This window comes from Daldinia vernicosa, assembly GCF_022497035.1.
Source record: "Daldinia vernicosa strain CBS 139.73 unplaced genomic scaffold F5Y00scaffold_28, whole genome shotgun sequence".
NCBI lineage: Eukaryota > Fungi > Ascomycota > Sordariomycetes > Xylariales > Hypoxylaceae > Daldinia > Daldinia vernicosa.
In genome coordinates this window covers 240865-267517 of record NW_025953944.1, presented here as the reverse complement: position 1 = coordinate 267517, position 26653 = coordinate 240865, and the positions used below count along the sequence as shown (strand labels likewise).

At 48.0% G+C, this 26653-nt stretch overlaps 8 protein-coding genes and 1 non-coding gene across 9 annotated transcripts; 5 read left to right on the top strand and 4 right to left on the bottom strand.

Moving 5' to 3' along the window:
• The first annotated feature begins 51 nt into the window (after nt 1–51).
• F5Y00DRAFT_239359 (Pre-mRNA splicing factor PRP21 like protein-domain-containing protein) lies at nt 52–2127 on the top strand. The gene is made up of 2 exons (XM_048008061.1): nt 52–244; nt 310–2127. Exons 1-2 carry the CDS (start codon nt 154–156, stop codon nt 1827–1829), a joined length of 1611 nt encoding a protein of 536 aa, XP_047864115.1. The 5' UTR covers nt 52–153; the 3' UTR covers nt 1830–2127.
• A 339-nt stretch (nt 2128–2466) lies between these two features.
• Nucleotides 2467–4500, bottom strand: F5Y00DRAFT_239354 (UBX-domain-containing protein). The gene has a single exon (XM_048008060.1). The coding sequence runs from the start codon at nt 4068–4070 to the stop codon at nt 2508–2510; it is 1563 nt and encodes a 520-aa protein (XP_047864114.1). The 5' UTR covers nt 4071–4500; the 3' UTR covers nt 2467–2507.
• A 1687-nt stretch (nt 4501–6187) lies between these two features.
• On the top strand, nt 6188–8300 carry F5Y00DRAFT_262820 (uncharacterized protein; the record flags this gene model as incomplete). Its single annotated transcript, XM_048011447.1, has 5 exons — nt 6188–6464; nt 6525–6622; nt 6672–6854; nt 6911–7217; nt 7267–8300. The coding sequence occupies 5 exons, from the start codon at nt 6188–6190 to the stop codon at nt 8298–8300; spliced, it is 1899 nt and encodes a 632-aa protein (XP_047864113.1).
• A 1446-nt stretch (nt 8301–9746) lies between these two features.
• On the bottom strand, nt 9747–11191 carry F5Y00DRAFT_94343 (like-Sm domain-containing protein). Its single transcript, XM_048014358.1, has 3 exons — nt 10410–11191; nt 10278–10349; nt 9747–10185 (listed from the first exon to the last, which is right to left on the bottom strand). The coding sequence occupies exons 1-3, from the start codon at nt 10627–10629 to the stop codon at nt 10055–10057; spliced, it is 423 nt and encodes a 140-aa protein (XP_047864112.1). The 5' UTR covers nt 10630–11191; the 3' UTR covers nt 9747–10054.
• A 2017-nt stretch (nt 11192–13208) lies between these two features.
• On the top strand, nt 13209–15748 carry F5Y00DRAFT_94315 (uncharacterized protein). The gene is made up of 3 exons (XM_048014357.1): nt 13209–13702; nt 13997–14110; nt 14174–15748. The coding sequence occupies exons 1-3, from the start codon at nt 13588–13590 to the stop codon at nt 15529–15531; spliced, it is 1587 nt and encodes a 528-aa protein (XP_047864111.1). The 5' UTR covers nt 13209–13587; the 3' UTR covers nt 15532–15748.
• A 354-nt stretch (nt 15749–16102) lies between these two features.
• Nucleotides 16103–18413, top strand: F5Y00DRAFT_239342 (mitochondrial carrier protein RIM2). The gene is made up of 2 exons (XM_048008059.1): nt 16103–17406; nt 17489–18413. Exons 1-2 carry the CDS (start codon nt 16672–16674, stop codon nt 17699–17701), a joined length of 948 nt encoding a protein of 315 aa, XP_047864110.1. The 5' UTR covers nt 16103–16671; the 3' UTR covers nt 17702–18413.
• A 456-nt stretch (nt 18414–18869) lies between these two features.
• On the top strand, nt 18870–18950 carry F5Y00DRAFT_t104. The gene has a single exon. It is a non-coding gene; the product is annotated as a tRNA-Ser (tRNA).
• Nucleotides 18951–19412: 462 nt separating this feature from the next.
• On the bottom strand, nt 19413–21351 carry F5Y00DRAFT_239341 (Phox-like protein). The gene is made up of 3 exons (XM_048008058.1): nt 20583–21351; nt 20055–20376; nt 19413–19834 (listed from the first exon to the last, which is right to left on the bottom strand). Exons 1-3 carry the CDS (start codon nt 20682–20684, stop codon nt 19806–19808), a joined length of 453 nt encoding a protein of 150 aa, XP_047864109.1. The 5' UTR covers nt 20685–21351; the 3' UTR covers nt 19413–19805.
• An 835-nt stretch (nt 21352–22186) lies between these two features.
• On the bottom strand, nt 22187–24997 carry F5Y00DRAFT_262815 (uncharacterized protein; the record flags this gene model as incomplete). Its single annotated transcript, XM_048011446.1, has 4 exons — nt 22187–22438; nt 22503–22910; nt 22970–23383; nt 23438–24997. The coding sequence occupies 4 exons, from the start codon at nt 24995–24997 to the stop codon at nt 22187–22189; spliced, it is 2634 nt and encodes an 877-aa protein (XP_047864108.1).
• Nucleotides 24998–26653: the final 1656 nt, after the last annotated feature.

Sequence of the window (26653 nt, the reverse complement as noted above, 5' to 3'; positions counted from 1 at the left end):
CATGGGTAAACCGACCTTCACGATATTTTGTTAGGTTAGAGCTTCTTTGCTGCGACATCATCGCGCAATTAGCCAATCCTTATTTCCTGCAGCCTCCACAATCGCGTTCACGTCTACACATTTTGAGGGAGGCTCTCTGAAACTGCCATCAACATGGCTGCCGATACTAATGGTGATGCAGCTGCAGTTTTAGATGACATCAAACCTCCTCAGGGTGTTGTCCTACCACCCAAGGAATTCAGAAGTAAGTCAAAAGCATTATCCTTCGAAATCGAAATCAGAAGTCGCGCTGGGCTAACCTATCTATAGCTATCCTTGAGAAGACAGCCGGCTTCGTTGCCCGAAATGGCATCGCATTTGAAGATCGCGTCCGAGAAAAAGAAAAGAACAATCCTAAATTCAGCTTCCTTAGCAATGCCGACCCATATAACCCATACTATCTATGGAGGTTAAGCGAAATCAAAGAGGGCCGCGGCACCGCCGTAGCTGCGGGCAGAGCAGGCGAAGCTGCCGCTGTTGTCGAAAAGAAGCCTGAAGGCCCTCCCAAACCTCCAGACTTCCAGTTTTCCGCGCGTATGCCCAATATCAGCGCCCAGGATCTCGAGGTTGTGAAACTGACTGCGCTCTTTGTTGCAAAGAATGGCAGGCAGTTCATGACTGCCCTCTCGCAAAGAGAGGCCGGTAACTACCAATTCGACTTTCTAAGACCGAACCACAGTCTTCACAATTTCTTCCAGCACCTCATCGATCAATACTCGATGCTTCTGCGAGCCGGCGGTATCGATGGCGAAGGGGGGAAGGTTCAGCAAGAGAGGATTGCTGAGCTACAGCGCAATATTGATGATAAATATCGTATCCTGAGTCGCGCGAGACAAAGGGCTGAATGGTTAAAACACCAAGAGGACGAGAAGCAGAAGAAGGAGGAGGAAGAAGAAAAGGAACGACTATCTTACGCCCAGATTGACTGGCATGACTTCGTTGTTGTCGAGACCGTAGTCTTTACCGAAGCTGATGACCAAGCAAACCTACCCCCACCGACTTCCCTCTCCGAACTGCAATATGCTTCCCTTGAACAGAAGGCTAGGGTCTCCGTCAGTGCTAACCTACGTATTGAGGAAGCGATGCCTACTGACGAGGACAACGCTTATGGCGGGTACGCAGCACCACCCAATTACAATCTTCCTCATCATCCCGTGCAACAAGGACATCAGCTGCCAGGAGCTCAACCCTCGGCTCAAGGTGCGTATCAGATGGCCCCGCCGCCGCGCCCCGGTGGCGCTCAAGAGGACGAGGAAGCACAGCGGATACGGGAGAGAGAGGAAGCCCGTTTACGTATGCAACATGCTCAGGCCGAGGCTAAGGGCGGCGCCGCTCCGATGAAGATCAAGGAAAATTATGTTCCTCGCGCAGCCGCGCGAGCGGCTAACCGACAAGGAACTCAGATGGCCCTCTGCCCAAATTGTCATCAGCAAATCCCGATGAACGAGCTAGAAGCGCATATGAGGATCGAGCTGCTAGACCCACAATGGAAGGAGCAGAAGGCCAAAGCCGAATCGCGATATGCGACGACGAATCTGTCACATTCTGATGTTGCTAATAACTTGAAGCGATTCGCAAGCCAACGAGGAGACTTGTTTGACGGTGTTACCGGACAGCCCATATCTGAAGAAGAGATGGCGAGAAGAAAGCGAGCAGCGCTGAATAGCTTTGACGGCAATCCGGATGGCCGGAGCCAGGCTCATATGAATCATATGCAGAACGTGAATGTCGACGAACAGATTGCCCGGATCCACCAGAGGTTTGCCAAGGACAATCAACAAGGCCATTAATGTCTAACCTAATGACCGGTGCGTCTTAATACCTGGTTATGTGCTGATAGAGGAAGCGAGTTATGCCCAGAGAGTCGAGTATGGGATTTTGAGGATAGACGAAACGTAACCTCTACCCTTAACCTCACCTCAAAAAACCTCGAGCTCCTTTACGATCACGCCGCAAATCCGTGGAGGGAAATCGGGGGAAGCAGGACCAATCACTGGAAGGCTAAACAGGTAAACAATACCCAAAAATAATAGTTGGTCTATATTCAAATTGCTCATATTTTAATACAGCGCTGTGCTCCCTGATCGTGTTGCTCCCGAAATCGTCGAAGTATCCCGTGCTATCGGCTGGGCCGGACGGAGGCCCCGTATAAAACTAACTCACGAAATAGTCTGCATAGGACTGTATGGTAAACTGAGGTGATTGTAGAACTCGTACTTAAAAAGTCTCGCTTAATAAGGCTCTAAGCGTTATATACCTACCTGTATAGCTGTATTCTACATTGTAAACTGGTAGTAGGGCGTCCCTGGGATAAAGGAGGTTTGGGTAGCAGCATAGCTCGGGTTGTTTAACATGATGCATTAATGAATCGCAAGCTAAACCTGTCTACAAATAGCGACCGATCGATTCATTACATATTCATATAATAGTTAGTTCTTTTTGCTAGATATATTAAGTTTGTATCTATTTTACGCCGCACCCTGATCATCATCCTCGTCATCGGAGATTATACTCTCCACAATCAGGTTTCCCGACCTGCCAATCGTATCCGCCAGCGTAGCAGTAGCATCCGGCTCGTAGACGACTCGGGGCAGGGGGGACGCAATCCGGAACTTGTACTCGTGCTCGTAGCCCTCCGGCTCCTCCACATCGTCGTCGAGCTCCTCTCCTCCCTTGAGCAGATCGTAGCACTCCACAAAAGCATACAGTTCCTCCACCGTAGTCGTGCCCGCGAACCGTCGCACGATCCGCCCGTCCGCTTCGTCGGGCATCTTGAGAGCGAGCCGCACGACGTCTTCTTTGGCGGAAGCTTCGGGCTCGGGGGCGACGGTGCAGGCGCGCCAGCGCCGCCACTGTTGGCGCTGGGCGGCGCGGCGCTCGGCGGCTTTGGCTTCTTCTCTGGCGCGCTGCTCGGCCTCGGCGGCGGCGGCTTCGGCTTCCCTGCGCTGGCGGGCGCGCTCGCGATCGCGGGCTAGGGAGCGCTCGTACGCCGAGTCCTGCTCTGTGCGGAGGGTGCGCGCGACTTCGTGGGCGGTGCGCTCGGCGCGGGCGCCTGCTAGATCGGGGGCGTACTTGTTGATTGCGGTTTGGATCTCGGCGAGGTAGGTTGCGGGGGGTATGGGGCCGGCTAGTCGCTTGACGATGCTCATGCGGGTGCTGCCCTCTTTAGGGGTCAGGCACACTAGGCATGAGGAGGGAAACTTGGTGCAGTTGTACTCGGCGGCGACCTGGTATGCCTCGGAGTCGAGGACGTTGCCGCCCCATAGGACGATGTTATTGCTAGGCTCGTTGACGAAGCTGATGACGTCGGGCGAGAGTAGAGTCTCCCGGGTGAAAGATTCTGTGTCGTCGTGTTCGGGCGACATGAGCACTATCAGGAGGAACTTGAGCTCCTTCTTAGCTAGGTCGAGAGCTTGCGCGAAGCCGCCCTCGAAGAAGGGCAGGCTGTCGTTACCGTACTCCTCTTCGAATTCCCGCTTGAACCGGGCGGCGGTGTCGCGCGGCATCAGCATACGCCGACCCATGGTGCCCTTCCACCCGCTCGTCATGCTCGTAGTTATCATACGGGGCCGTATAGATGCGGGGAGAAAGGCGAATATGTACATAAATGTGCGGAAGAGCGTCGAGACGGCTTTGTATCCGAAGTTGAAGGGAGCGAATAGGACAGACAGGATGAAAGGCAGGCGGGTGGTCGTCTGAGGTTGAGGCACGATCCTTGGCGCGGGGTCTGGTCTGGCTCGGGGTACTGAGCGTCCGGCGGGCCGCGCGGATGCTGCGAAGCTTTCTTGTAGATTTTCATGTCTCGCTGCTTGTCGGGGAATATCGTTCTGAGCGGCCATAGCTTCGGCTACGGGATCGGGGCCTTCGCCATCGAAGAACTTGGCTATTGCTATTTGCACGTTCCATTGAGACCTCTCTAACAACGGCACCGCGTCCTTAACGTCTTGTGCTGTGAGCTGGGTGTACTGCTCGAGGGCCGACTGCTGCTCCGGAGAGAGCTGGCCTATATCGATATCGCCGTTGGTTGCCATGGTCTCGATACGTACGACTGAGGCGGAGCGTAGGATAAGGTTTGCGTGGTTTTATATCAGGGCCCCATGCGTCGTATAGATTAGCAATTCCTCGTAAGCCGGGATTGTTTTAGAGTTAGGAGTTGAAATAGATCCGAGGCCTCGAGATGCTATGTAGCTTTCTTTTTGTTCTTTATCACTAACTAATCAACTTTCAACATGCTACCACCTGCGACAGTTTATTATTCGATCAGTTGAATATGACTTTGAGAACTTAAAAAGGAACCGTGCTTAGGTCGATGCTTAACAAAGTTGGATATGTAAGTTGGCTAGAGGTGACGATAAATGTAGACTGGGGATCGTTAGGTTTGGTGGCCTTCCGGGCTGATAAGTTAGGTAAGTTACCTAATAACTAAGTCCGTACATAGTGCGCAGGTAAGTTTGAATACGTATATATTACTCTGAAGGGACTAGCGTTAAGTAGAAAGTTTAATATTTAAGCCCGTACTGGCTTAGTCTTCGTCATTAATAGTATAGTACTGTGCATGAAAGCTTATATTCTTGTTTAGTCCCTTTACACAGTAACTAGTGTATTGTCAGATTGTCCGCGCATGGACGTACAATGAATTATTTCACTGGTCACACACAGTCTGAAAGTCTAAGCTCAAGGCTGAGAGAGGACATCTTGGCATCGGAGGTCAGGGACCAATTAACTTTGCTTCCCTCTCTTAGTAATCTAGGACCGTCATCCCACCCACTACAACTTCACTACATATAACTTCTACTGACGTTCTTAAACACGCCTGCATCGTATCTTTGTGCCCTTATCGTCAGCCTCACACTCGCCTCTTGACTCACCTCCTAAACCTTCCAATTGATACTCTCAATTGATACCCCGGAATTCTAGTCTCCACTCTTTTGTCCTTGCTGTGCGTACTATTTTGATTTATGGGCGAGAGCTCGCCCATTCTTGCCAGAAAAATGGGAGCGCTTTGAGGTGTCTAAGTACGTGCACTCGAACTTTCTTCTACTCTTACTTTCTCTTACCCTGACTCATACTTACTCATGTTAATCATCCGAGCTCTCACACTAACAAACTCTTGATATATATATATAGGGGTTGTATCGACAGGGGCAGCGTATACTTTCCTCCTGACCCTACGTAGCGACTACTCCATGCCGAAAATACGAGAATCTGCAACTTCTACCCATTACCATGGCGAATACGCGGTTCGGCACTGCCGATAGAGGGAGGCAGATGGCCTCCCCGAGACCTAAAACACGCGGTACGTTTTCAATCTAAGAGGGCTGACGGGCGCGTCGTAGGCGTGCCTGCTAGCTAACTTACTCATCTCAACATCACTCCTGATTTTGTTGACTTATACCCGCTTAGACAGCAAGGACACTGTCTGTCGAAACGTATTGATATATGGTCATTGCCGTTATGAAGATCAGGGATGTGCCTTCAACCATGATAAAGGCTCCTCTAATTCAATGGACAAGTAAGTAGTGACGCTCTTCATTTGTTTTATACACCGTTTCAATCCCAATGTCCTGGCTGGCTTCCTCTTTGATTCCGTTCGAGATTTCTACAACGAAGCAAGAGCAGTTCTGTATAGAATCAAGGAGACTTCAAACTAGGGCACGTAGAAATATTAGCCAATAAAAATAGCCGCTCGACGGTCGAGGCAATCGACATGGTAGGGTGGAATTATCTGATCACTATTCGATATCTGCCGACCTCTACTAGAGTTTTAATCTTCTCGACTATCTTAATTGCTATTAAACATAGGCAAAGAGGAAGGTGTATCTGGGCGAGTCGTTTGATAAAACAACGGCCCATACAATTCGAGATAAGAATGGTCCCGGGTTGGTGGAAAAGCCATGGGCGAATTATTTCGGAGCCAACGGCCGGCTATTCTCAACCATTATTTGAGCCCGCATCAAGACCGCTGTCTCCCGCGACACTAACGTCATATTCGTCATATTGGGCTCAGCGATATTTTGGAAGCAGTAAATCCTTTACGATAAACCCTTTAGTTACTAGCCGGTCAGACTCCGAACCTCGCCTTTCGCCGCGTCCAGGTACCCGTATTACCGTGGTTTCTGATTGCTCTAATCAGCATAAAGGATTCAACATGAGCCCTACTAACAGAAGCTCCTCAGCTCCTCCGCGTTGGCCCTCGCCTTGGACCTATATTCCACAATTTAGTGATATGGCTGATTCAGGACATCCAGCCAGCTTTCACAATTCCAACACAACATATTCCACCAATCTCGCTAACCCATTGTCTAGTGGTTCTAAGAAATCTCTGAACGTCGAATCCCCATCATTTACTCCTACTCAACTTGGAGGCAAGAAGTCTAACTTCTCGACGAATGCTACACCTTTTACACCCCGGGGTGCCTCTACATGTGAGGACGCCTCTTTTCCTAACGCCCTATTGTATGTAAACTTACCTACGTGTTCAACAGCTGCAACTTCGACTTTACAACAAGATACGGGTGCTTCTGTGTATAAATCGGCACCGTTTCCGGATTTTACCCCCCAAAACTATGATCTAAATACCGCGGTAAGTTTAAGAAATGCGGGCTTTAGATTAAGAAGTTAACGAAAATCAGACTGCAAGCAACGGTTCGGCGGATGGCGGACCCCTAGGCTATGATCCTTTTACCATGTCCAGTGTAAATCAGGCGCTCCCTTCAACACCGTATAATCCATACGCCGATGATCACAACGCCTTGGCCGGAGCAGGCGCACCATATTATACAGCTCAAAATTCTTATGCGGCCCCGTCTCAACCTGTAAGACCCCAATTTTTTAATATGTCTATCTCGGTCCACTATCTGACAGACTATAGCTTCAATATCATCTCTACTACCCTATCACTACGGGGAGAGAGAGTATGCAGCCTTACCAGCGACAGGTATATGATTTGTTCCTTCCAGAATCTCTCAGAGAAGACCTTCAGAAAAAGTCTGAAGCTACTAGACAAGTCCTTCCGAGTCAACCTGGAGTACAGCTGCCCTCTCTTCAACATTACCATTCTCTTGTTCCTTTAGATACCAAAATTCGAAGCGCAGCTAGTACTTTTGGTCTTCCGAGTTGGGTGTTCAAAGCAACCTCTCGTAAGAATGGGAACACTTTCTGCTTGAGACGAATCGAAGGTTTGTCCCCAAATTGATTTAAGCGAAAGTCAAACTAAATAGGCGTTAGGATTTCGCCTCACCAATGAGGAAGCTATTAAAGCCGTGAATTCGTGGAAGAAGATTATCCATCCCAATATAGTCACTACGATTGAAGCATTCACTACAAGAGACTTCAATGATAGTTCCCTCGTATTCGTTCACAGTTATCATCCTCTCTCAAAGACGCTAGCGGAGCATTATTTTCCTACCAACCGCTTCGGGCGCCCTGCAACCGTATCAGAGAGGGTATTATGGAGCTATCTTGTCCAGCTAGCCAGCGCTCTGAAGGCGATCCACAAGGCTAAACTTGCAGCGCGGTGCATCGACATCAACAAAGTAATTTTGACGGATAAAAATCGCATTAGGCTTGGTGCATGCTCGATTCTGGACGTTCTGCATTTTGAAGTACCTCGTCGACTTGAGGAACTACAGCAGGAGGATTTCTTTAGCCTGGGACGACTCATCCTGAGCATTGCAACGAACACCCCACCACGAAATCTTGGTGACCTACGCCTACCCCTTGAGCAGCTAGGTAGAGCGTATTCCCCGGAATTAAAAGAGAGGATATCTTGGCTACTTAGCCCACCACAAAACGTACCGACAAAGACCGCGGAGCATCTGGTATACGACCTCGCTCAACATATGGATGATACCCTGGTGGCATCATTTAATACCCAGGATGAGGTTACCACTCACTTAGGTAGAGAACTCGAGAATGGCCGATTGGTGCGATTAATGGCGAAGTTGGGCTCTATTAACGAACGACCAGAGTTTGACAATGACCCTAACTGGGCTGAGACATCGGAACGTTATACTTTGAAGCTCTTCCGAGACTATGTCTTCCATCAAGTTGACGCTCAAGGAAATCCGGTCGTTGATCTAGGCCACATCGTTAGCTGTTTAAATAAGCTAGACGCCGGTATCGATGAAAGAATTTATCTCACTAGTAGAGACCACCAATCAACATTCGTCGTCTCATATAAAGAGTTGAAGAAGCAGGCCCAGAGTGCATTTAGCGACTTGCTTAAGGGACCTACTAAGCCGCAGGCCAACCGCTACTAGAAAGAGCGCGGCTCCGACCACCCAAGCGCTCAAGATCAGCAAATTGATCTCTCACGGAAGTCGGGGAGAAGGAAACGATTCACATTCCGGTGAAGTTGGCAAATCAAACGAGCACCATAAGACGAGAAAAGTCGGAGGAGCTCGGGGGATAGGATTATATTCCGAATTTGAAAGAAACAGGCACTATGAATGGTTCTGTGATGAGGATATTGAGAACAATACACGATGGGATAGGATATTCAAAGTGGAATTCATCCGAAAGTCATAGGAACTCGCGACGACACATATAACATCCAAGGAAGCGAAACCTCGTCTTTCAAATTCAGAACACGAAATTACAACCATAGATTCATCGACAGATCTAGACACTCTTCCACGCGAAGGCCGTGGGCCACGACTTGAATCCTTTTCTTTGCGGCCGTTAATATGGAGTCGGTCCGAATCGAGAAAGCCCCCGTGCCATATTGGACTATATTTTCGTCAGTCAGTTGAATACCGACGATACATAACAAGAGATGCACCATAGCGCTCCTCTTTCAGGTGTTAACCTCGCTATTTGGTTTGTTGCTGTTTCCCGCGGCCATAGACGGGGTCGGCTAGGCTGGCTACGAAGGAAGGGCATACAGCATTGCGATTTGTTTTCTCAGCAAAGTTTCGGATCAAGATGCGGATTTGAAAGAAAGAAGCATTGCGTGAAGGAAACCTCTATGATCATAAACATAACTATCTCCCAGAGTATAAAGTAGAATATAAGCAAAATTTCTTACTGTTCAGGGATTTGTTCCTTGAAAGAGGGGAATGGTCTTGACTGATTGTGGTGCTGTGCTGTGATGTGATTGTTAGATGCGCAGGTCAGTTTTACGTGTATTAGGTACTTATTCGATATTAGAGATTGAGTTCTGCTAGATGATACGACAAGAGCACTTGCGCAACTAATGTAATAAGATTATTCTTCCAATATGCCTGCCTGCCTCATCTTAGTATTGGTAGAAATCAGGTATGCTCCCGACTCATAGTAGGAAACAAAAGGAGATGAAGTGCTTTAAATAAGAATTGCGCAAAACCTACCTAGTTTTATCGAGATAGCCGGGCCCATCAATTAAGTCTGTAATCGAGTGATATAAGATGAGAGTGAGGACCCCAATGAGAAAGTGATAGCCTAGTGCTCACGCATATTAGGAGGTAAGCGTTGTGAGGGGGGGCATGATTTCACTAATCCGTGATGTGATGTAAGCACGTAATATTAACTGAGTAAATAAATGTCTTGGTTTTTATATATAAGCAGATGAGGGCGTGAGAGGGGATATAGACGGCTGTCTCATGGTGTAGTTGAGGTGTGTATAGTCGTATATTCAGCACTAAGATGTAGCGCAAGAGAGCACCGATAGTATGATAATATATTCTACTATACTCACGTTAGAGATAGATACTTATACGTAGAATAAATATAAGAGGTATGTATGTTCTTTGTCATACGCGCGCTAACTAATCTATGGTCTAGCCATGACCTTCTTTACTTACATCTCATCTCTGCCAAGCATATCGTACTGCTTACTCACTATTTCAGATTTTCATTTCCACATCATAACCGTGTTTGATTTAATTTGATTTGAGATTCATGCCATTCATACGGCTGAAAATCTCAGGTGTCTCTTCCGTGCTAAACTCCTAGAGGGGACATTTAGAAGTCCCACCAGTTCTCATTAACTACCCCAGCTTCTTACTCGCTAGGTAAGTAACAAGTCTTTGGGGTTCTAGTCTTCTGTTTGTTGCCCGAAGGGATTCTCAATCTCCTCGCTTCCGTCTACTGGGCTGATGACTACTAGTAGAGTACCTCGGGCAACTACTAGGCCGAGTGATCGAGTCGCCTCCTTGCCTTCGTCATCTACATAGACGTATGTTAGTTTTCCGCCCGCGCGTGATATAGGAGGGAAGCTTCGGCTTGGGTCATTGAAGAAGCCTTGACGGCCAACTTACCTCGCATAACCTCTTGTACATCGTCGAGGACCAAGTTCATAAGCGCATCATAACCCTTGAGTGTGCCGGTGACTACATATAGTTAGGGTTATATAATCCAACTAGAAGGGGACGGGATGGTCGAGGACAGACCTTCTCGGCCACCGTTAAATTTGACGGTGATCCTCTTGTCTACGTATTTGCTTAGGTCGAGGATGTTCTCTTTCTTTGGGCGTTCCCGTTCCTGCGGTGCACCGCTGCTAGCGCCCGAGTCGGCTCCGTGTCCACCTCGCCCTCCGCCTCGCCCGCCCCGCGCTCCGCGGGGATGTCCGCCGCCTCCTCGGCCACCGCGATAGTGACCACGGTCGGCCATTATGTAACCTGGATGTGGATGTGGGTGTGGTTGTGGTTTGAGGCGGTAAAATGCGCACTGTTCCTACACTAGGAATTGCCCAGCCGAGCTGGAATGCAGAGGAGGGCACGCTTTTCGGAACAACCGAAAAAGATGCGGTGAAGGAGACTAGGTTCTCGCGAAGACCAGTTTCGGAAGTTGGACGGATGCAGTGATAGGGGGTCGCGGTGGTCTGGACCGTTCGGTGACGAATCGGTGTTGCAGGCTACTATGAATACGGTTGCAATGAGAAGTGAAGTTATCACCGGGTGGTGCGAACCTTGTAATAATTCGGTCCGGGTTTCTGCGCCTTTAGTCTGAGCTTTTATGTGTCAGCTATGGAATAGGTGCATTCGGGATACGCAGCCACAGGTTCGAGTCTCTAATCACGTTAATGCGTAGAATGTACTAGGTGGAGGTCGTGACCAGGTGATATCAATTGCTTATATCCTTCTTCCGCAGTTTGCAGTTTGCAGGTTGCCGTCGATCATGGAATACGGGGAAGTCGATTGCTTTTTTTAAATCCCCTCTGTGGCTTTGAGCTTCATAGAAGCAAATTAGTGGAACCCCCGCGATAAGGCTATTCTCCAATTGACCCAAGGCTGGAGTGGAGTGCCCCTCAAAAAGACGAAGGAGGGGCAAAACGCGAATAATGGTACTTTGGGGGGTTTTTTTTTTCTTTTCGTTTCGTTTTGTTTTGTTTTAGACCTCTAAAATTTGGCTTGTTCTGGAACGCTTCCGTCTCTGGTGTGTCGTGTCCAGGGGTACCGCGGGGTGCTGAGTGGCTTGTCAGCTTGTTTCAATATGGCTTTTGGAGGGGCATTTTAGAGTATCTTACTATGTACATAAACGGGACCTCGACGAGGGACTACTATGCATCTATGCAGCTATGTACATAGCGGCCTGTATGCAGCATCTGAGTAGCGTCCTGCAAATGTAGGGATCTCAGCTCGGCAGCACCTCTATCTATTCTAGCGGCTCTCGGGGATGTAAGCTGCAGAGTATATCACATTCTCTCCGCGCTTCTGAAGCTGTAAATATACATTACTTCGTATAATACCGTATCATGAGCAGCTAAATACGGATGTGGAGAGTATAGTCCATGTTGAAAGAAGAAGAACCCCCCCCGCCCCCTCCCAAGTAGAAAGAGAAGTTCAAAAGCATGTAACTAAGGTGAATAAAAAGTGCATACGAAAGTTGTCGACTCGCGCTCTTCACTACCTCAAGGGAACAGGCCTTGAGCTGAGAAAGCCCTAGACCGTATTCTTCAAATCGCATCCATACCATTCGAAATTTTTGCTTACATAGTATGTAGTCTAACGCACCTTAGATCCATCACCATAAGTGGGTTTCAACACCAAACTCATGTACCTAGCTCGTCGATCTTTTCCCTCTTCTGTGCGGCGACAAGGAAGTCTTTAAAAAGAGCGGAATTACAGCGTCGATGATCCTCTCCTATATACGGCTAGGGTTACCCGAGCTGCGAAGGGGTCCCGAGGCGAGTCCGGGAAGGCGATGAGAAGCGAGCGACAAAAGGGAACGGAATATGGAGAGTTTTCGGTCTATATTCCGTCAAGCTCATGTAAACAGCCGAGATGTCGCTTAACTTTAACTTTTTAATCGAGTATCATTCTGTTGATGTCTACCCGCGTATTATCCTATAAGCATACAACCTACCCCATTGGAATTTAAAGAGAAAAGAGAAAAGTTCAACCAGGATAGGTATTTTTAATATAAGATTAGTTAGTTAACTACTTTTATAAACATATAATTATTACATGTTAATACTGTTTAACTACATTATGTAATGTTTTAGGTATATACCCCTCTTACCTCAGCTCAATTGGCCTGCAAAGCTTGGGGCAAAAAAGCCATCAATAAAAAGCTGCTTATCGAGTCTTATTACCTAAACCAGCAAGCTTAACAGCGTAGGTACCCTAACCTAGGTAGGTATATACCTAACCCACTTCGCCTTTCGCACTTTGGATCCTAGCAAACTGCCGTCCGTAAAATCTGTGGGCGGGTTTCATTTTCACCACCAACCTACCAACATGCCACATTAAGAGGTAGACTCTTAGGAATTTTATCCCGTTTTAATTCATTTTTATACTACATACTACCTATACTAGGCACTGCGGTATCGTTCCGTGCCGTGCCTCCCCGAACTAGGTACATGATCTAGAGATCAACAACATTGAACCCAGGTACCTCGACACTTTGAACCCCGCGTCTTTTGAATCCACCCCGGTTTCCGAAATTTCCTTATCCCCAGCCCATTCTCACGGTAGTTTACTCCGTATTTTCTATTTGTGTCGAGGCTGAGCATCGCCATACCTCACCTGATTACTTTATCATACACGTACTTCAATACCTCCATATATCCATACCTCAATCCCTCAATACATCATATATTTCTATATTCTATATTAGCTTCCCCCTTTTCTTTCTTCCCCATTTAATTTGTTTGGCCCCTCGTTCGAACCCATCTCCCCTATTTTACAGCTACTTACTTACTCCAAACGAATCTAAAAAGGTTCGTTCCTATGACGGCCGCCGAGCTCAGAAAAACAGAAAAGCCCAAAAGCTCGGCAGCCCTAACTTCGCAGTCTACGTGCCGCCCCCAGGGGTTTCGCATTTCTCGGCCCATATCTGCGACTTGGAGAATTAATTCGTAATAAAGCGTGCTCCCGCTGTTTGCTTACCCTTATAATACATTACATCACATCACCTTTTCAAACCCTCGGACGGAAATAGCAACGTCAAGCGAACCCCCCACTCATCTTGTTTTATACTCATATATGTCAACTCGTATTTTCTAGCGACGGAATTAATTGGACGTGTCAATCGGTTATCCTAAAGCTGCAACCCATTTTGTATATCAAGACTCCTGACAAAGCTTAAGAGGCATCTGTAAATTTCTCAACCGTGAGGCGTGCTGGGATGGCGCACAATCCCGAATCTGATCAACATAAACGAAAAAGAGACATATCCGATGACAATGGAAGTCAAGCACCGCATGCTGACCGCATACCACAACCGCCTCCGCCTCAGTCAGGTAAGTCCCATTCACCCACCCATACACACTTACACATCCACACCTTCATAGGTAACCTCAATTTGGGACACGATGATATCGTCACGCCTTGTTTCGTATGTAACATTGGCTTCCATCTTTTCATCATCACTATGTCCTACTATGAAATACTCTTACCTTATTTATGTATCGTATCTTTATATCCAATTATTTTATCACACATTCTCAAAATGAGTCCAATTGACCACGTCCCGGTCACGGCCAGGAGTGCAGCTGCTCCGTAGAAAGATACTAACTAACCTATCAATATCGAAGGCACGATAGCCCCTATCAATTATTTGTCAAAGGCCCATCCGGTCAAACTTAAACTCATACAGGGCGACAGCGATACCTTCTCCGATGTTCTCACCCTAGTCAACGAGTATGAGGGTGAGCCGTTTCCACCTTGTACTACTCTTCCTTGAATATACAAGGACTGACGCGATGACTCAGGAGTGTTGAATAGACATGAGAGCCTTGCTTCTAATTTAGGAGCAAAGTTGACGGGTAGCCGCCTACTGAAAGCGATGGAGGGCGCCTTTGAAGGTTCAATAACGACAACTCCGCCACAAACGATATTTAGCCCCGACCCGGTCACATGGCTTGACATTGTCGAGTTTGCTAAGGCAAACCCCGGGGAGTTTGTATTGACGCCTACTCCTAATGGTGGGCGTTGCTGCCAGTTCCCCCTGAAAGGCGTCCAGGTCGAAATTGGAGAGGATGACTGGAGGTTGATAGTATCTGGCGCTCTGGACAGGTTTAGGCTTGTCCCACCACAACCGCTAGAAGAAGACGAGACGGCGGAATTAGCAACTCTAGAAATTGTTGAGCAGCGCCTGCAGGTTTTAATCAAGAAGGCGGATGAAGTGGCGCGTAGGGCCCGCCAACTCAACTACCACTTGAGCGGACGAAAAGCGTCTATACATGCGCGTCGCGCGTCGCAATCAGCCTCTGGTCCCAACTTCCAAGGTGTAAATCAGTCGCTAGGCTCCGGTGCCAACCCCGGTTACGACTTACACGCCGATCTTCTTCAGCAATTCCTTGCTCCCTCCCAACCTTCTAGCCACCGGATCTCTTCCGTTGGTTCTATACCACCAACCCCAAATCCGATGGGCACCGCAACGTCGACTCCGAGAACCTCTATTCAGCAGCAAACTATTCTAGGCAGCAACCGACCTTCACCTAGCTATCACACCGAGCCAGCTATGAGGGATGTCGAGGAAGAGTATCGTGCCTTGGTAACGGCTAAGATCGAGAGACTAGCACGTGGAGACGCTATACATCCACCATGTGACAGATGCAGAAGGCTCAAGACACAGTGCATTAAACACCTAACTGCCTGCCAGGGATGCACCAAGAAACACGCAAGATGTGTGTGGAAAGGCCTTACAGAAGAGGAGGTGGCTTGGCTTAAAGGAGAAGCTGGTGGAGATGGAGATGACGACGGAGATGAGCCAAGGGACTCGGGTAGAGCTGTATTCGGACCCCAATCGCATCTCGAATTCGGCGAACGTCGCAGGGAATCGGAACGCAGCGACGAACGTAGCACGAGCAGATCCGGCTCGAGGATAGCCATCGGTAGACCTGCCGACGAGGTCTGGAGAAAGGGGCCAGAGACGCCAATAAGTAGGCATGAAACTATGGAAGTGGATATAAGAGATGTGCGCCAGGGACAAGAATACCCAAGGAAAGAATTAGCCGGTGGGATATTTAGGGAGCAGAAGTCAATGCTTAGCCACATGGCCTCCGTCGCTTCTGCGGCTGCAGATGCTGCAGCGATTTCGCGCGGGGGTCATCAACATTCAGAATAACCCGGAGCGAGAGCAGGACAACAATCACTTGGCTGTACATATATCATATATACGTGGGTGGGTTTGTACATGCGGATTTTCTTTAGGTGTTGGCAACCTGTATATACCCGGACAGCATACGGCTAGGAGAAGGCGTGCATTATAACTTCATGTCTGCTCATTTGCTTACAATTATATTCGAGACATACGAGAAATTGAAAACTCTGAGTTACCTACATTACTCGATCCTGACAATGGGATGAGGTTGAAATTGTACTGTACTGGATAAACCTGATGTAAGACATGGAGGCTCAGCGAGGTTTAACTAAGTGTCTTACAATCCATTATGTATATCTGACCCCTGGCCTCCTTCGGGGTGACCTGCCTATGTCCCCAAACTTGCTGAAAACCGGGCTCGCGGGTGTTTGAGGCACAGTCAACGGGGCCCCACTTAATTAGAAATCGGGAAGCACGCTAGGTAGTTAGGGCTGTTCTACAATACATACCTAACCTTAGATATCAGATGCGACGGGATAAAACTAGATAGATAAGATAGTGTGGCGGCGGTACCCATTAAAAAAAGTCAAATCTATGCAATTCTTTGACGTCGTCACAGTAGCGAACCTCTAGTTTCAATTTCAAATTTTCCACATTTACATACGACTTCCCACTCACTTGCCGACAGCTTAAACGAACGTTCCTCACTCTATACAAATCGCCGTTCTAATAAGCTTCACAACTCTGAAAATTTTGAATGGAGTGTGTCGGTAGTAAATTTTTATAGTGCTTCTCCGTTGCGTTTGTGCAGGCCGCACAGAACTGACTTATAGCCGTCATCTCCATAACGGGTCATGGCTCAACCGCCACCCCATGCGATTTATACAATGGACAACACCGGAAAGCGTCGCGATGGCACATTCCCGATACCACCACAGTCGCCTCTGCCACAATCTCGTGAGCTCGGTCTCGTAATTCCCGAGCCCGAGCCCACAGCGACAACATCGTCGCCATTTTCCAGATCTTGGCCACATTTGGTCGCCGGAGGGTACGTCATGATTCCTCTTCCTCGTTTATAGAGCTCTTTAAAGCTGGAAAATACCCTCCAAAATAAATGCGTACAAGGCTTTCGCTAAGGCTCTCTATTCTCGCAGTATCGGAGGCATGACAGCAGCTGTGCTAACAGCACCTCTCGATGTTCTCAAAACCCGACTTCAGTCCGACTTCTATCAAGCCCAGCTCCGGGCAGCGCGAGAAGCAACAGGCCAGGCGCGCCTCGGTCCATTGCAATCGGCCAAATATCACTTACAAGAAACGTTCCAGATCTTGCGCGACGTGCACAGGCTGGAAGGATGGCGAGCGCTATTCAAGGGTCTAGGGCCGAACCTGGTCGGAGTCGTGCCGGCGCGAAGCATCAACTTTTACGTGTACCCCACGAGCAAGAGGGCCTACTCGCAGTGGTTAGGTGTATCCCCGGAGAATCCGATTGTGCATCTAGGTAGTGCGGTGACAGCAGGGATCGCAACAGGAACTGCGACGAACCCTATATGGCTGGTGAAGACGCGATTACAGCTTGACAAGAATAACGCCGAGCGCAAGGGCGACATAGGTGCGCGACGGTACCGCAACAGCTGGGACTGCATCCGGCAGGTGATGCGGGACGAGGGTCCGCGGGGTTTCTTCAAAGGTCTGAGCGCAAGTTATCTTGGCATCACCGAAAGCACGCTGCAGTGGATGATGTACGAAGAGATCAAACGCAAATTAAGAGTACGGGAACAACGGATCGTGCAAAGTGGCAAAGAAAAGACCTGGTGGGATCGTACGGTCGACTGGACAGGGAATTTCATGGGTGCCGGTGCGGCTAAAGGTATAGCGTCCATACTGACGTATCCGCATGAGGTGAGTACTCGCAGCAATTACACAGCATTATCAAAGAATTGAATTGTGATATGAAGGGAAACGTGGCTAACATGATAGCTAGGTCGCGCGAACTCGACTCAGACAAGCACCAATGGCAGATGGCAGACCCAAGTATACGGGGCTCGTACAATGCTTCAAGCTTGTCTGGAAGGAGGAGGGCGTCATCGGGCTATACGGTGGTCTAACGCCTCATCTAATGCGTACAATCCCCTCGGCCGCAATTATGTTCGGCATGTACGAGGTCATCATCAAGTTCCTCGGCGCGAAGAGCTAGATGACAATACCTCTGTCGTTAACCCACGTATTAACACCCCCCTAGACAACTTCAATCCTACCGACGCCCACAAATGCAACGGTACACGTCTATGACGGCTTTGTAATAACATTAACTTCGGGTATGAGGCAAGAGGAAAAGGCAATGCTGGATGACTGATGATGCTTCGGGCTTGGACTGGATATCCAAGGAACTGCAGGCACCGAATGAAGCCATTCTAGACAACCATCTCGTCTATATCTCTATCCGCGCACATGCATGGACATTGTGCAGACGCTTCTTCACTATTACTGTATATCAAACGGAAACATGTCATAGAAAAAGGCTGGGTCACGATAGAATTACGAAGGCAAAAACACGGCAGGGTCTTCGTTAGCCTGCTATGTCCAAGCAAGCTAGACCGGCGGGTAGCTATGATCTATACGTGTACAGAGCGGTATGTAGCATGATTGGCGTTGAGGAGAGCAAAAGAGGGATACATGATGTTAAATAAGGCGAAGGAAGGATAAGATAAAATAAAAACGATCCACTCTCAGGTTATGACCACATGTATTGAAGATGAATGTAGTTATATGGCATAAGGGAGAACTAATGAGCATATGTATAGGTATGTAGAGGATTTAAGTGTGCCAAGTCAGATCAGGTATGTTCCGTCTCTACGGAATTATATGAACCATACGTGGGCACGTAGCCCAATTATACACAAGTGCACCAAATATATCGTTTATAAAAAATATCCGAGTACCTTGGATGGTTTAAAGGAATCACGTAAAACTCTTCCCAGACAACAAACAAGTAGATCCCCACGGGCCCAGCAAGGGAAGTATTATATTCCCGTTCCCTTGAATATTTATTAACGAGTCCTTGGGATACTCTTCAGATTCTGACGAGATACCATTTTGGCTACAGATACCTATATAAGACAATCATAGATAGGTACCTAGGTAAGGCTAAGATGAATTGATATAAGCTTAAATTTTAATTTATTCCTATTCTTATGTATTCTACCTAATATGGAGGTACATTAGGTACATACATAGAAGACCCCCATCCCCACATGTTAGTAGTTAGACGAATTGATTCTCACGAATCACAGCTACCTAATTTCGCCGGAGTTTACACGCGCTAAGGGTATATAGTGCCCGATAAAAGGTCATCAGTCATCCAAGGCAACGTGCCAGAGTGGTTAATGGGTTAGACTCGAAATCTAATGACTTCGGTCGCACAGGTTCGAATCCTGTCGTTGTCGCGACTTTCCATTTCTTTTTTGATTTTTTTTCCTCTTCTTCTTTTTCCTTCATATCCCGAATATTGAATGAATGCCTATCCAATCTTCAACTTTTCTCTCGATTCTCTTTTTTTTTTCTCGGGTCATTATTTTATTTTAGTTGACGCGGGGCGGGTTGGGCTTTTAGGCTTAAGCATGTCTCATTTGTCGTAGTTATGGGATCTTTTCTTTTCTACGGATTATAATTACCTACCATCAACTGCGCACTTGCGTTGTGTATACGTATGCTTGCGTGGGTTGCTATCATTTGAGCATCTCATATAATTGAACTTGATCGCCAGGTAAGCCATAGGAGAATCATCGTTACTAAAGCAAGCCGGCTTCGAGCTTTACCCCGGACAACAACGCTATTCATCGGATCTAGTTAGTAGCAATTCAAACTAAAACGACAGTTGCCTGAATCAAGCTCAGACGAAGCACCGCAAGAATAGAAAGCGGAAATTATATTAATGAGTAAAATCGACGAAAAATAAGTCTTTCTCGACTACTAGAAATTTGATCATCATTTTCTGTCGGACGGCTTCAAACCGCGTCTCGATCAAGTCAGCTATGTCCACGCAGGCGTCATGAAATAGATGTACGCAATTAAGTCTTTTAACCCCGTATCCGTAAAGCTCAGGCCAGTGATGTAGACGTTTCCTTCGTTTCTCATCGTAATGTCGTCTCCGTCTCCCAGCTACTACGTTTCGATGCTACCCCCTGCAGGTGAGTTTCTACGAGTTGTTTAGGCGGTCTCTTCCGCAGCTTTCTGGATATGCGACGGCCGCTGGGATTTTGCGACGCGTTATTGGTAGGCCACGAGTCAAAGAGTCGCAGTCACCAGGCATTGCGGTCCCAATTAGGGTCTGGAGTTCGGAGTTAGCCATCCAGTTTCGAATATAGTCGACATATTGACGTCAATCTCTCACGACAGCTCAAATCTGGCTGTTTATTCTTTTCTTTTCTGTTTCTTTTATAATTCCCTTCTGTCCATACTAATATTCCTATTTCAACCCTCATAGCCCATCGAGCAAAAAGGAAAACTACCGTATTGAGAATGCCGTTAGGAAATAAAGATAAACTCACCCTGCACGAACGCAGCCAAGACCTTGCTGCCGGTCTGGAGCAGCGGGTGGCCAACAACGATCTTGAGGAACTTCTCGAGCCCAGCACGGCGACCCTCGATGACGTCGTCGGAGAAGCGGTTTGTGAAGACCTTGCCGGGGAGCGGGGGAATAGTGACGCGGGCGCTCTCGCGCTCGAGAATGTCGCGGAAGTACTCGAAGTCGCTGTAGCGCCGGCGCACCGAAGAGTGCCGTAGCTTGAAGGCTGGGATGTTGGTTCGGCACACGATCTCGTAGTCGGTGTACATGTTGCGCGACGTGCCGTGCGTGCGCGGGTTGCGGACCTGTTTCAAATGGCCAAGTGCCGTTGGTCAGCTTATTGTTACCATTGGTTGTACTGCTGATTCAATCGTGTCGCGTGATGCATATAAAATGATAAAGAGGAGGAATGGAGAAGAGTATAAGTCTTGCTCGCATGCCCTCGTCGAGCAGTATTATGCGCCATCCACGGGGCCATATAAACAATAGCGTGTTTCGGGAAAGGACCTACCTCTATCTCAAGGAAGTTCTCCGGGGGCCCGTAGATCTCCTCGAACGACTGCTGGCGCGTGTCGGGCATGGACTGCAGGATGGGACGGGTTAGGCCAGCCATCCCGCGCGGAGAGGTTGCTGTCGAAGATGTCGAGGTTTGATTCGGCGACGTGTGTGCCGCTGGAACCGCGCCCCCGCCGGTCGCGGGGACCTGTTGTTGGTCGGTGGACGCCGTTTTGGCGGTTTGTTTCGTGACTGTTTATAGTTTATAGTTTATAGCAGTTTAGCTCGAGGTTTTGCGTCAGAGGCTTGCGCCTCGTTGGCTTAGGGGACCAGACGGCCGATTCGGTCGAAACCCCTAGTAGAAGATGAGGTCGGATTTCGGTAGTTAAGAAGTTTGGGGTCAAAGGTACGTGTGGTGTGGTCTCAGCTCAGCGTGATTGGAGGGGAGGGAAGATGGGGGAAATCATAAATGAGGTAAGGTTTGGTGTTTTGGTGGTTGTCCAATGTCGACTATGTATGGAAAGTTCCAGGAAGTGGGATGAGGCTTGGAAGTTGGTACATTAGTAGGTGGGCAACTGGCGGGTCGATAGTGGAGTTGGTTTGCTTGAAGGACGTTGTTTCCCATAATTGAATGTTAGGTACTGCACTGAAGGTACGAAAACATGAAAACGTGCAAGTATTTATGCTCCGTATTTTGCGTATTTAATACTTCACAAAAGTACGAATTACAGTACATACATAGGTACTACATCATAAAAGCTCATGCGGGGAAATACACTATCTGATGGTTACTGCCCGTTTGCATAATCATCCTATCACCTCACTTACTCCGATCTGCCCGAACTAATATTCGGGGCTACGGGGATTGATTAGTAATAACATCAACTTCATCCCATCTAACCGTAGCTAACTAACAGCGACTTATCTTATACTAGACTTATACTTGTGATTATATATACTTACCCCAGCTCTAAACTCTGTTTTTACACTTTTTACGTATCGTTATTTTAACATTCAAATGCATTAATGTGTTGGCCAACGAAATAGTTTATTGGGGCTATCTACGAAAGAAGCCTCAGCTAACAGAAATGGAACCGGATTCCCAGCACATCGCAAATCTGCGGCAGACTCCAATGGGTGTAGTAAATTACCCCATAGTATTGTCACATGATAACCTTAGACATGCGTCTGAATTCTCTCGCGTTTCTCTACCCGTGTAGATGCGGAGAATTAAATCTGCGAAAAATATCCTCCCTGTGCTCAGTCTAGAGCCTACAGGGCGCGAAGTCTGGTTAAGATCCTCAACTTCGATGTTCCCATTAGAACGAGCGACTCGGATGAGCGGTCACGTTCTGATGTACCGTCAATAATCTTTCGCAGCTAGTCAAGCAAGGGATTCCTTCAGGTGTCGCGTTCTGTGAGGGTGGCCGGCTGGCATTGATAACCCCCGAGAAGACCGTGTCGGTGTAGCAAATGGCCTTCTAGAGATCAAACGAGGTTGTGTTGGTTATCCCGTTGGCGACGATCGTTATCGTCGTCGTAGCAAAAGCAAAGTTGGTGATGGCTGCCCCGAGTCTATGCAACTGAATAATAGCCCAAGGTCTAGATGGGCGTCCCGCGCTAGTAGGAAGGCAGCTGTCCTCCAGTGATAGCACGACGGATAATCTTCTCAATGGCATCCCACTCCAAAGCAGCAACGTCGGCCAGCGTCATGTTGTCAAACGCTGCTCCTGACGGCAAATCCATCTCGCACCAGAAAAAGCCCCAGTAATCGGAAGTCTTGCTTTGCTCGAGCTTCAGGGCGCGCTTTCGGCTGATGCCAAGGTTATCTACAACCCGCGAAGTTTCGGCTCTAATTAGAGCAATGTAGTACTGTTCAATCTTGTCAGAATGCAATCTATAAGTGGTGGAATAGGGGCAGTTAGATATAACATACCTCGACGACATCTAGAGGGACGCCGGGCTTAACGCCAAGGGCATACTGATGGCACCAGCCCTCAGCAAAACGAGGCTGGTTGTAATCGCGTAAGTCAAGCTCGGACAGGTTGACCGTGTACGCAATGTTGTCCTTTTGGCTCACGGTGAAGCCGGGGCATAGCATAGCAGCCTTAACAAGTCGGTTAAGGAGCTGTTTAGTGAGGCGATTGAAGTCGGGCTTTTGGCCGCGGCGCAGTGTGCCTTTCTCAAGAAGCTCCTTCAAGTAGTGAACCATCTTGAACGTCGTGTCATAGATATAATGACGCTCCTTGATGGTGATACGCTCAGTTAGGTACCACGGCATCTTCTTTAGAGTGCTGATCATGCACTCGAACGGACGTTCGGGACAACCTTTCGCATATGAGGCCTAAAAAGGGAAATGTTAGAAGCGAGAGCGTAATCGTAATAAAGGAATAGGTTACTTACGTGAGAGTTGGCCTCAGCATGCTTATAGAGCATACCCATCTCTTCCGCACAGACGAATCCTTTGAAGTTTTCAAAGTCATACTCAGAATCAGATGTGAATGCATAAGGAGATTCGTGCCAGTCAATCCCATGGGCAGTAGGGAAGAGTTCCTTCATGAACTTCGCCTGAGAGGCAACCGTCATCTCCACATTGCGGTCGCCGAGTTTAGGGTGGCGCTCCTGCTTGATGGCCGCTCGGTGCTTGTCCACAGCATTGACTGCATCTTGGAACGACACGAACTCAACATAGCAGTCGTTTGTCTTGCTGGTAACGCGGTCCATAATAATATGGACAGGCTCCTCCTTGTCGTTTAGGATTCGAGCGCTACGACCCAAAAAGGCGATGATCTCAGCACGGGTGATCTCATAGGGGATCTAGGAGCAAGTTAATAATATGTCTATAGTCAATCATTCCTATGAATAACTTACGTTGGTAATGCAAACAATCCCGTTGTTACTACGCTCGGCAAGATGGCACGTTTCAACAAACGGCATGTTACTAGAATGTAGCATATCCTCGACAATAGGCTGACCAGTAGGTCCGGTCAATCGATTCAACCAGTCCGAGCGAAGCTTCTGGGCTTCCTCCGGAATAGGATGGAATTCCAATGGCCCGTAGATTGGGGACGTCGATCGCAGACTTGATCGCTGGCTGGAAGGACTCTTAACAAGAGCCTGTCGCTGCTGAATCAGCTCTCTTGTTAGAGGTGTAGGAGAGCTTTGCTGAGCTTTCCTCAATGACTCTAGAAGGCCATTTCCGCTCGAAGAACCACTGGAAGAACCCGATGAGGTGGTATGGGTATGGGTACGGACGATAGATTGCACTGGCTGGGCAGCGCTATGGCTTCCAGGGGGAGCTAGGGGGCTGATTCGCCGAGTTCTTGTAGGAGTGGTACTGTCATGACTTCGACCGCCTGAATGATTGCGATCAAGTAGACCAACTCTCTGAATGCTTGTAGGCGTGGTGAACTGGGTGAGGTTGCCCTGAACGATAGGCGTTTGGCGACCGCGAGAGAGTCCCGTGAGGTCGACTGCCGAACCTAAGCTACCTTGGCCGAATGTCAAACTCTGAGAAGAGGTTATACCAGTTCTACCCCTGAGCACCGTAGGAGATGTGTCCAGAGTCATATTAGGCGGCGCCGAAACCGTCGTATTCTTTCGCTTGTGGCCGCCCTTCTCACTCGGGGGGGAGGTCGTGGGCAGACCATTCGCGGCGTTGTGGAGGACCTGTCTGAAAACTTCCTCGTTCTCGCTCTGAATGGTACAGGACTGTCGGCGGTCACCAGCAACTCTGTCATAGTCTTCCTGCATCGGCATGCCTGTCATTTCACGTTTCTGGAAATTCCAATCTGCAGGAGTCCAATGCTGCTGAAGGCGAAGCAGCATCGAGTGGTCTACGATCGGTGGCTGCATAGCGTTACCTTCGGGTCCCTGATGGACCTGGCTGGAGGGAACTCCATTGGAGTAGTTCTGCAGGTTCTGTTGAGCCTGGTGCATGTTCATGAACATTTCCACCGGAGAGATCTGTAGAATTAGAAGTAAATCCATTAGCATAACAAACTCATTTGTGTTAAGATAAAGGAAGGATATTGGATAAATCTGCTCATCATGGATAACTATTAAGTGGGAAGGCATCACTGTAGGTTTGGGCTCGGGGGTGGAATTTGTTACCTTCTCGTTGCTGCTGTTAGAGGCAGCTGTGCCGGTCATTGATCCCATCAATGTAAATGATCTGGGAGTATAGTGACTATTGCTGGGAATAGTGGCCACACTTGCCGCTTCAGCGCTGTTCACTGCATTTGCAGCGGTGTAAGTCGTAGAATGAGTACCAGCCTCGGAAGAACTAATGTTCGTCTTAAGAGAAGCGCCTTGAGCGGGAGCACCCGCGCCATTACCCTCGCGCGAAGTAGCATTCAAAGCGGCAGTGACAGGCTGTCGAGGAAGTTTGGAATTAGCCCATCGGCTACCGGAAGCTGTAGGTCCAGGCATATTCGCGTAGATCAAAGAGAGATAAATAGAATACAACTGGACTAAGAAATATGTAAAGTTAGCATTATTAAATTGAACCAGTAGTTAGTTGTTCTAGTATGTGTTGATAGATAAATTATTGCTGAAAGGCTGGTGGTGTTCTAGTAGAAGTGCGCGGGAGGATGGGTAGGTTAAGCACTTACATGAAGAAGGTTATTGTTGTTGGGTCGCGACTAGTGTTGTGAAAGAGATGCCAAAGGGATAAGTGAAGCAGTCGGAACAAGAAGTAATGACGCGATGAGGTAGAGGTCCAAGGTGTAGTAGTCCTCAAGACTTCTAGGTGAATGCGCGTGCTGATGTGAATGGGTCGGTAACTACTTTGTCGATTGATATCCACACAAGCTTCATAAGCTATCAGTACAAATGAGTTAGTCTTGGGGGAAGGGGAAAGCGTTATTGAAAGTGCGTTGAAGAAGTAAAAGGAGGAAAGAAGATTTCGAAGTGCGGGATGCTTGTTAAATAAATTTCGGTGGGCAAGTTTGTTTGTAGAAGTGCGCGTGAAGGTACGTAAGGTATTAAGGATAAGTAATTACCAATGCACCGACGGCAGCTGTCAATGCAAAGTCACTTCTGAGGTGGTGGGATACAACGGGGTTGGTGATAGTGGCCAAAAGTGTACAACCGAGGGTACGGTCAGACCGGTCAGACCGTTGCCTAGGGATGTGGTCGTCTAGGAAAAGTTCCACATCATGCACTGACTTCAATATGCGAAAAGCGTAATTTCATGACCAAGAGGGAATGATAAGAAGTAAAGCAAATAAAGAATCTGGGGTGCAGGGCGACAAGGTAATCTTGAGATATCGGGGTTCGAAAGGAGTCCACTCACTATGTACTTGGTCGGTAGTAGATAACTAAAATGCCCGCCTCTTCGTAAAACCGGACTCTACTGAGAATACCACAGTGGAGAAAAGGTTATCCAGACTCTATCTGGATGATGTTTGATATCTGATTGTGTAAGTTAGAAACACCAAGGTATTCTGACGCGGCCAATGAGATTAAGAGGACTAATGAGGGAATATACGTACCAGATATGGAATCACCAAGAGTCCAAGCTTAGGTTTGTGAGTCAGGGTGTTCAATAAAATTCGAGAGAAGTATCACTTCGAAGGGGAGGGGGGGAATGTTTCAAAATACCTACTAGATAACCAGGACGGCGCCGTATGTACCTAGATAATTAGGTAAGTAAGGTAAGTTAGGACCACGCTAAGAAAAGGTGATGGACGAAGCCAAGTTTGACTCACGAGAATATTTTGTGAAGATTATTAAATAGACCTCCCTCAAGACTTAGGGTGGTGAGGGTATTGTAGGGAAGTTACGAGGAGATCACGAACTGGCTTAAGCAAACCCTCAGGTACCAAGGCTACCTATCTATCAGCCAACAGCTGCCGTATAAACCTTCGTATCTTTAACTGTAGAGGAAGGCAAGAGGGGAAAGAGGAGTAATTGTTGGGAGGTAGGTACTCAACAAAGTTGAGGCAAGATCACTGCGGTGGCGAGTTGGCGAACTCGAAATACCCAGAGATTTGATGGGCTCTAATCTACAGATTATATCTTAGGTAGAGATAGCATTATGATATGATGGTAAGAGCTGCTATTTGAAAGCAGCGGTCTTTCCTC

Coding starts and splice junctions, on each gene's coding strand:
- F5Y00DRAFT_239359 (XM_048008061.1), top strand. CDS start 154: ATGGCTGCCGATACTAATGGTGATGCAGCTGCAGTTTTAGATGACATC. Junction 245..309: donor ACCACCCAAGGAATTCAGAA/GTAAGTCAAAAG, acceptor ACCTATCTATAG/CTATCCTTGAGAAGACAGCC.
- F5Y00DRAFT_239341 (XM_048008058.1), bottom strand. CDS start 20,684: ATGGCTGGCCTAACCCGTCCCATCCTGCAGTCCATGCCCGACACGCGC. Junction 20,377..20,582: donor AGAACTTCCTTGAGATAGAG/GTAGGTCCTTTC, acceptor CATTTGAAACAG/GTCCGCAACCCGCGCACGCA. Junction 19,835..20,054: donor CTTGGCTGCGTTCGTGCAGG/GTGAGTTTATCT, acceptor TCCGAACTCCAG/ACCCTAATTGGGACCGCAAT.
- F5Y00DRAFT_239354 (XM_048008060.1), bottom strand. CDS start 4,070: ATGGCAACCAACGGCGATATCGATATAGGCCAGCTCTCTCCGGAGCAG.
- F5Y00DRAFT_94343 (XM_048014358.1), bottom strand. CDS start 10,629: ATGGCCGACCGTGGTCACTATCGCGGTGGCCGAGGAGGCGGCGGACAT. Junction 10,350..10,409: donor ATTTAACGGTGGCCGAGAAG/GTCTGTCCTCGA, acceptor AACTATATGTAG/TCACCGGCACACTCAAGGGT. Junction 10,186..10,277: donor TGTACAAGAGGTTATGCGAG/GTAAGTTGGCCG, acceptor ACGTCTATGTAG/ATGACGAAGGCAAGGAGGCG.
- F5Y00DRAFT_239342 (XM_048008059.1), top strand. CDS start 16,672: ATGACAGCAGCTGTGCTAACAGCACCTCTCGATGTTCTCAAAACCCGA. Junction 17,407..17,488: donor TACTGACGTATCCGCATGAG/GTGAGTACTCGC, acceptor CATGATAGCTAG/GTCGCGCGAACTCGACTCAG.
- F5Y00DRAFT_94315 (XM_048014357.1), top strand. CDS start 13,588: ATGGCGCACAATCCCGAATCTGATCAACATAAACGAAAAAGAGACATA. Junction 13,703..13,996: donor ACCGCCTCCGCCTCAGTCAG/GTAAGTCCCATT, acceptor TCAATATCGAAG/GCACGATAGCCCCTATCAAT. Junction 14,111..14,173: donor CCTAGTCAACGAGTATGAGG/GTGAGCCGTTTC, acceptor GCGATGACTCAG/GAGTGTTGAATAGACATGAG.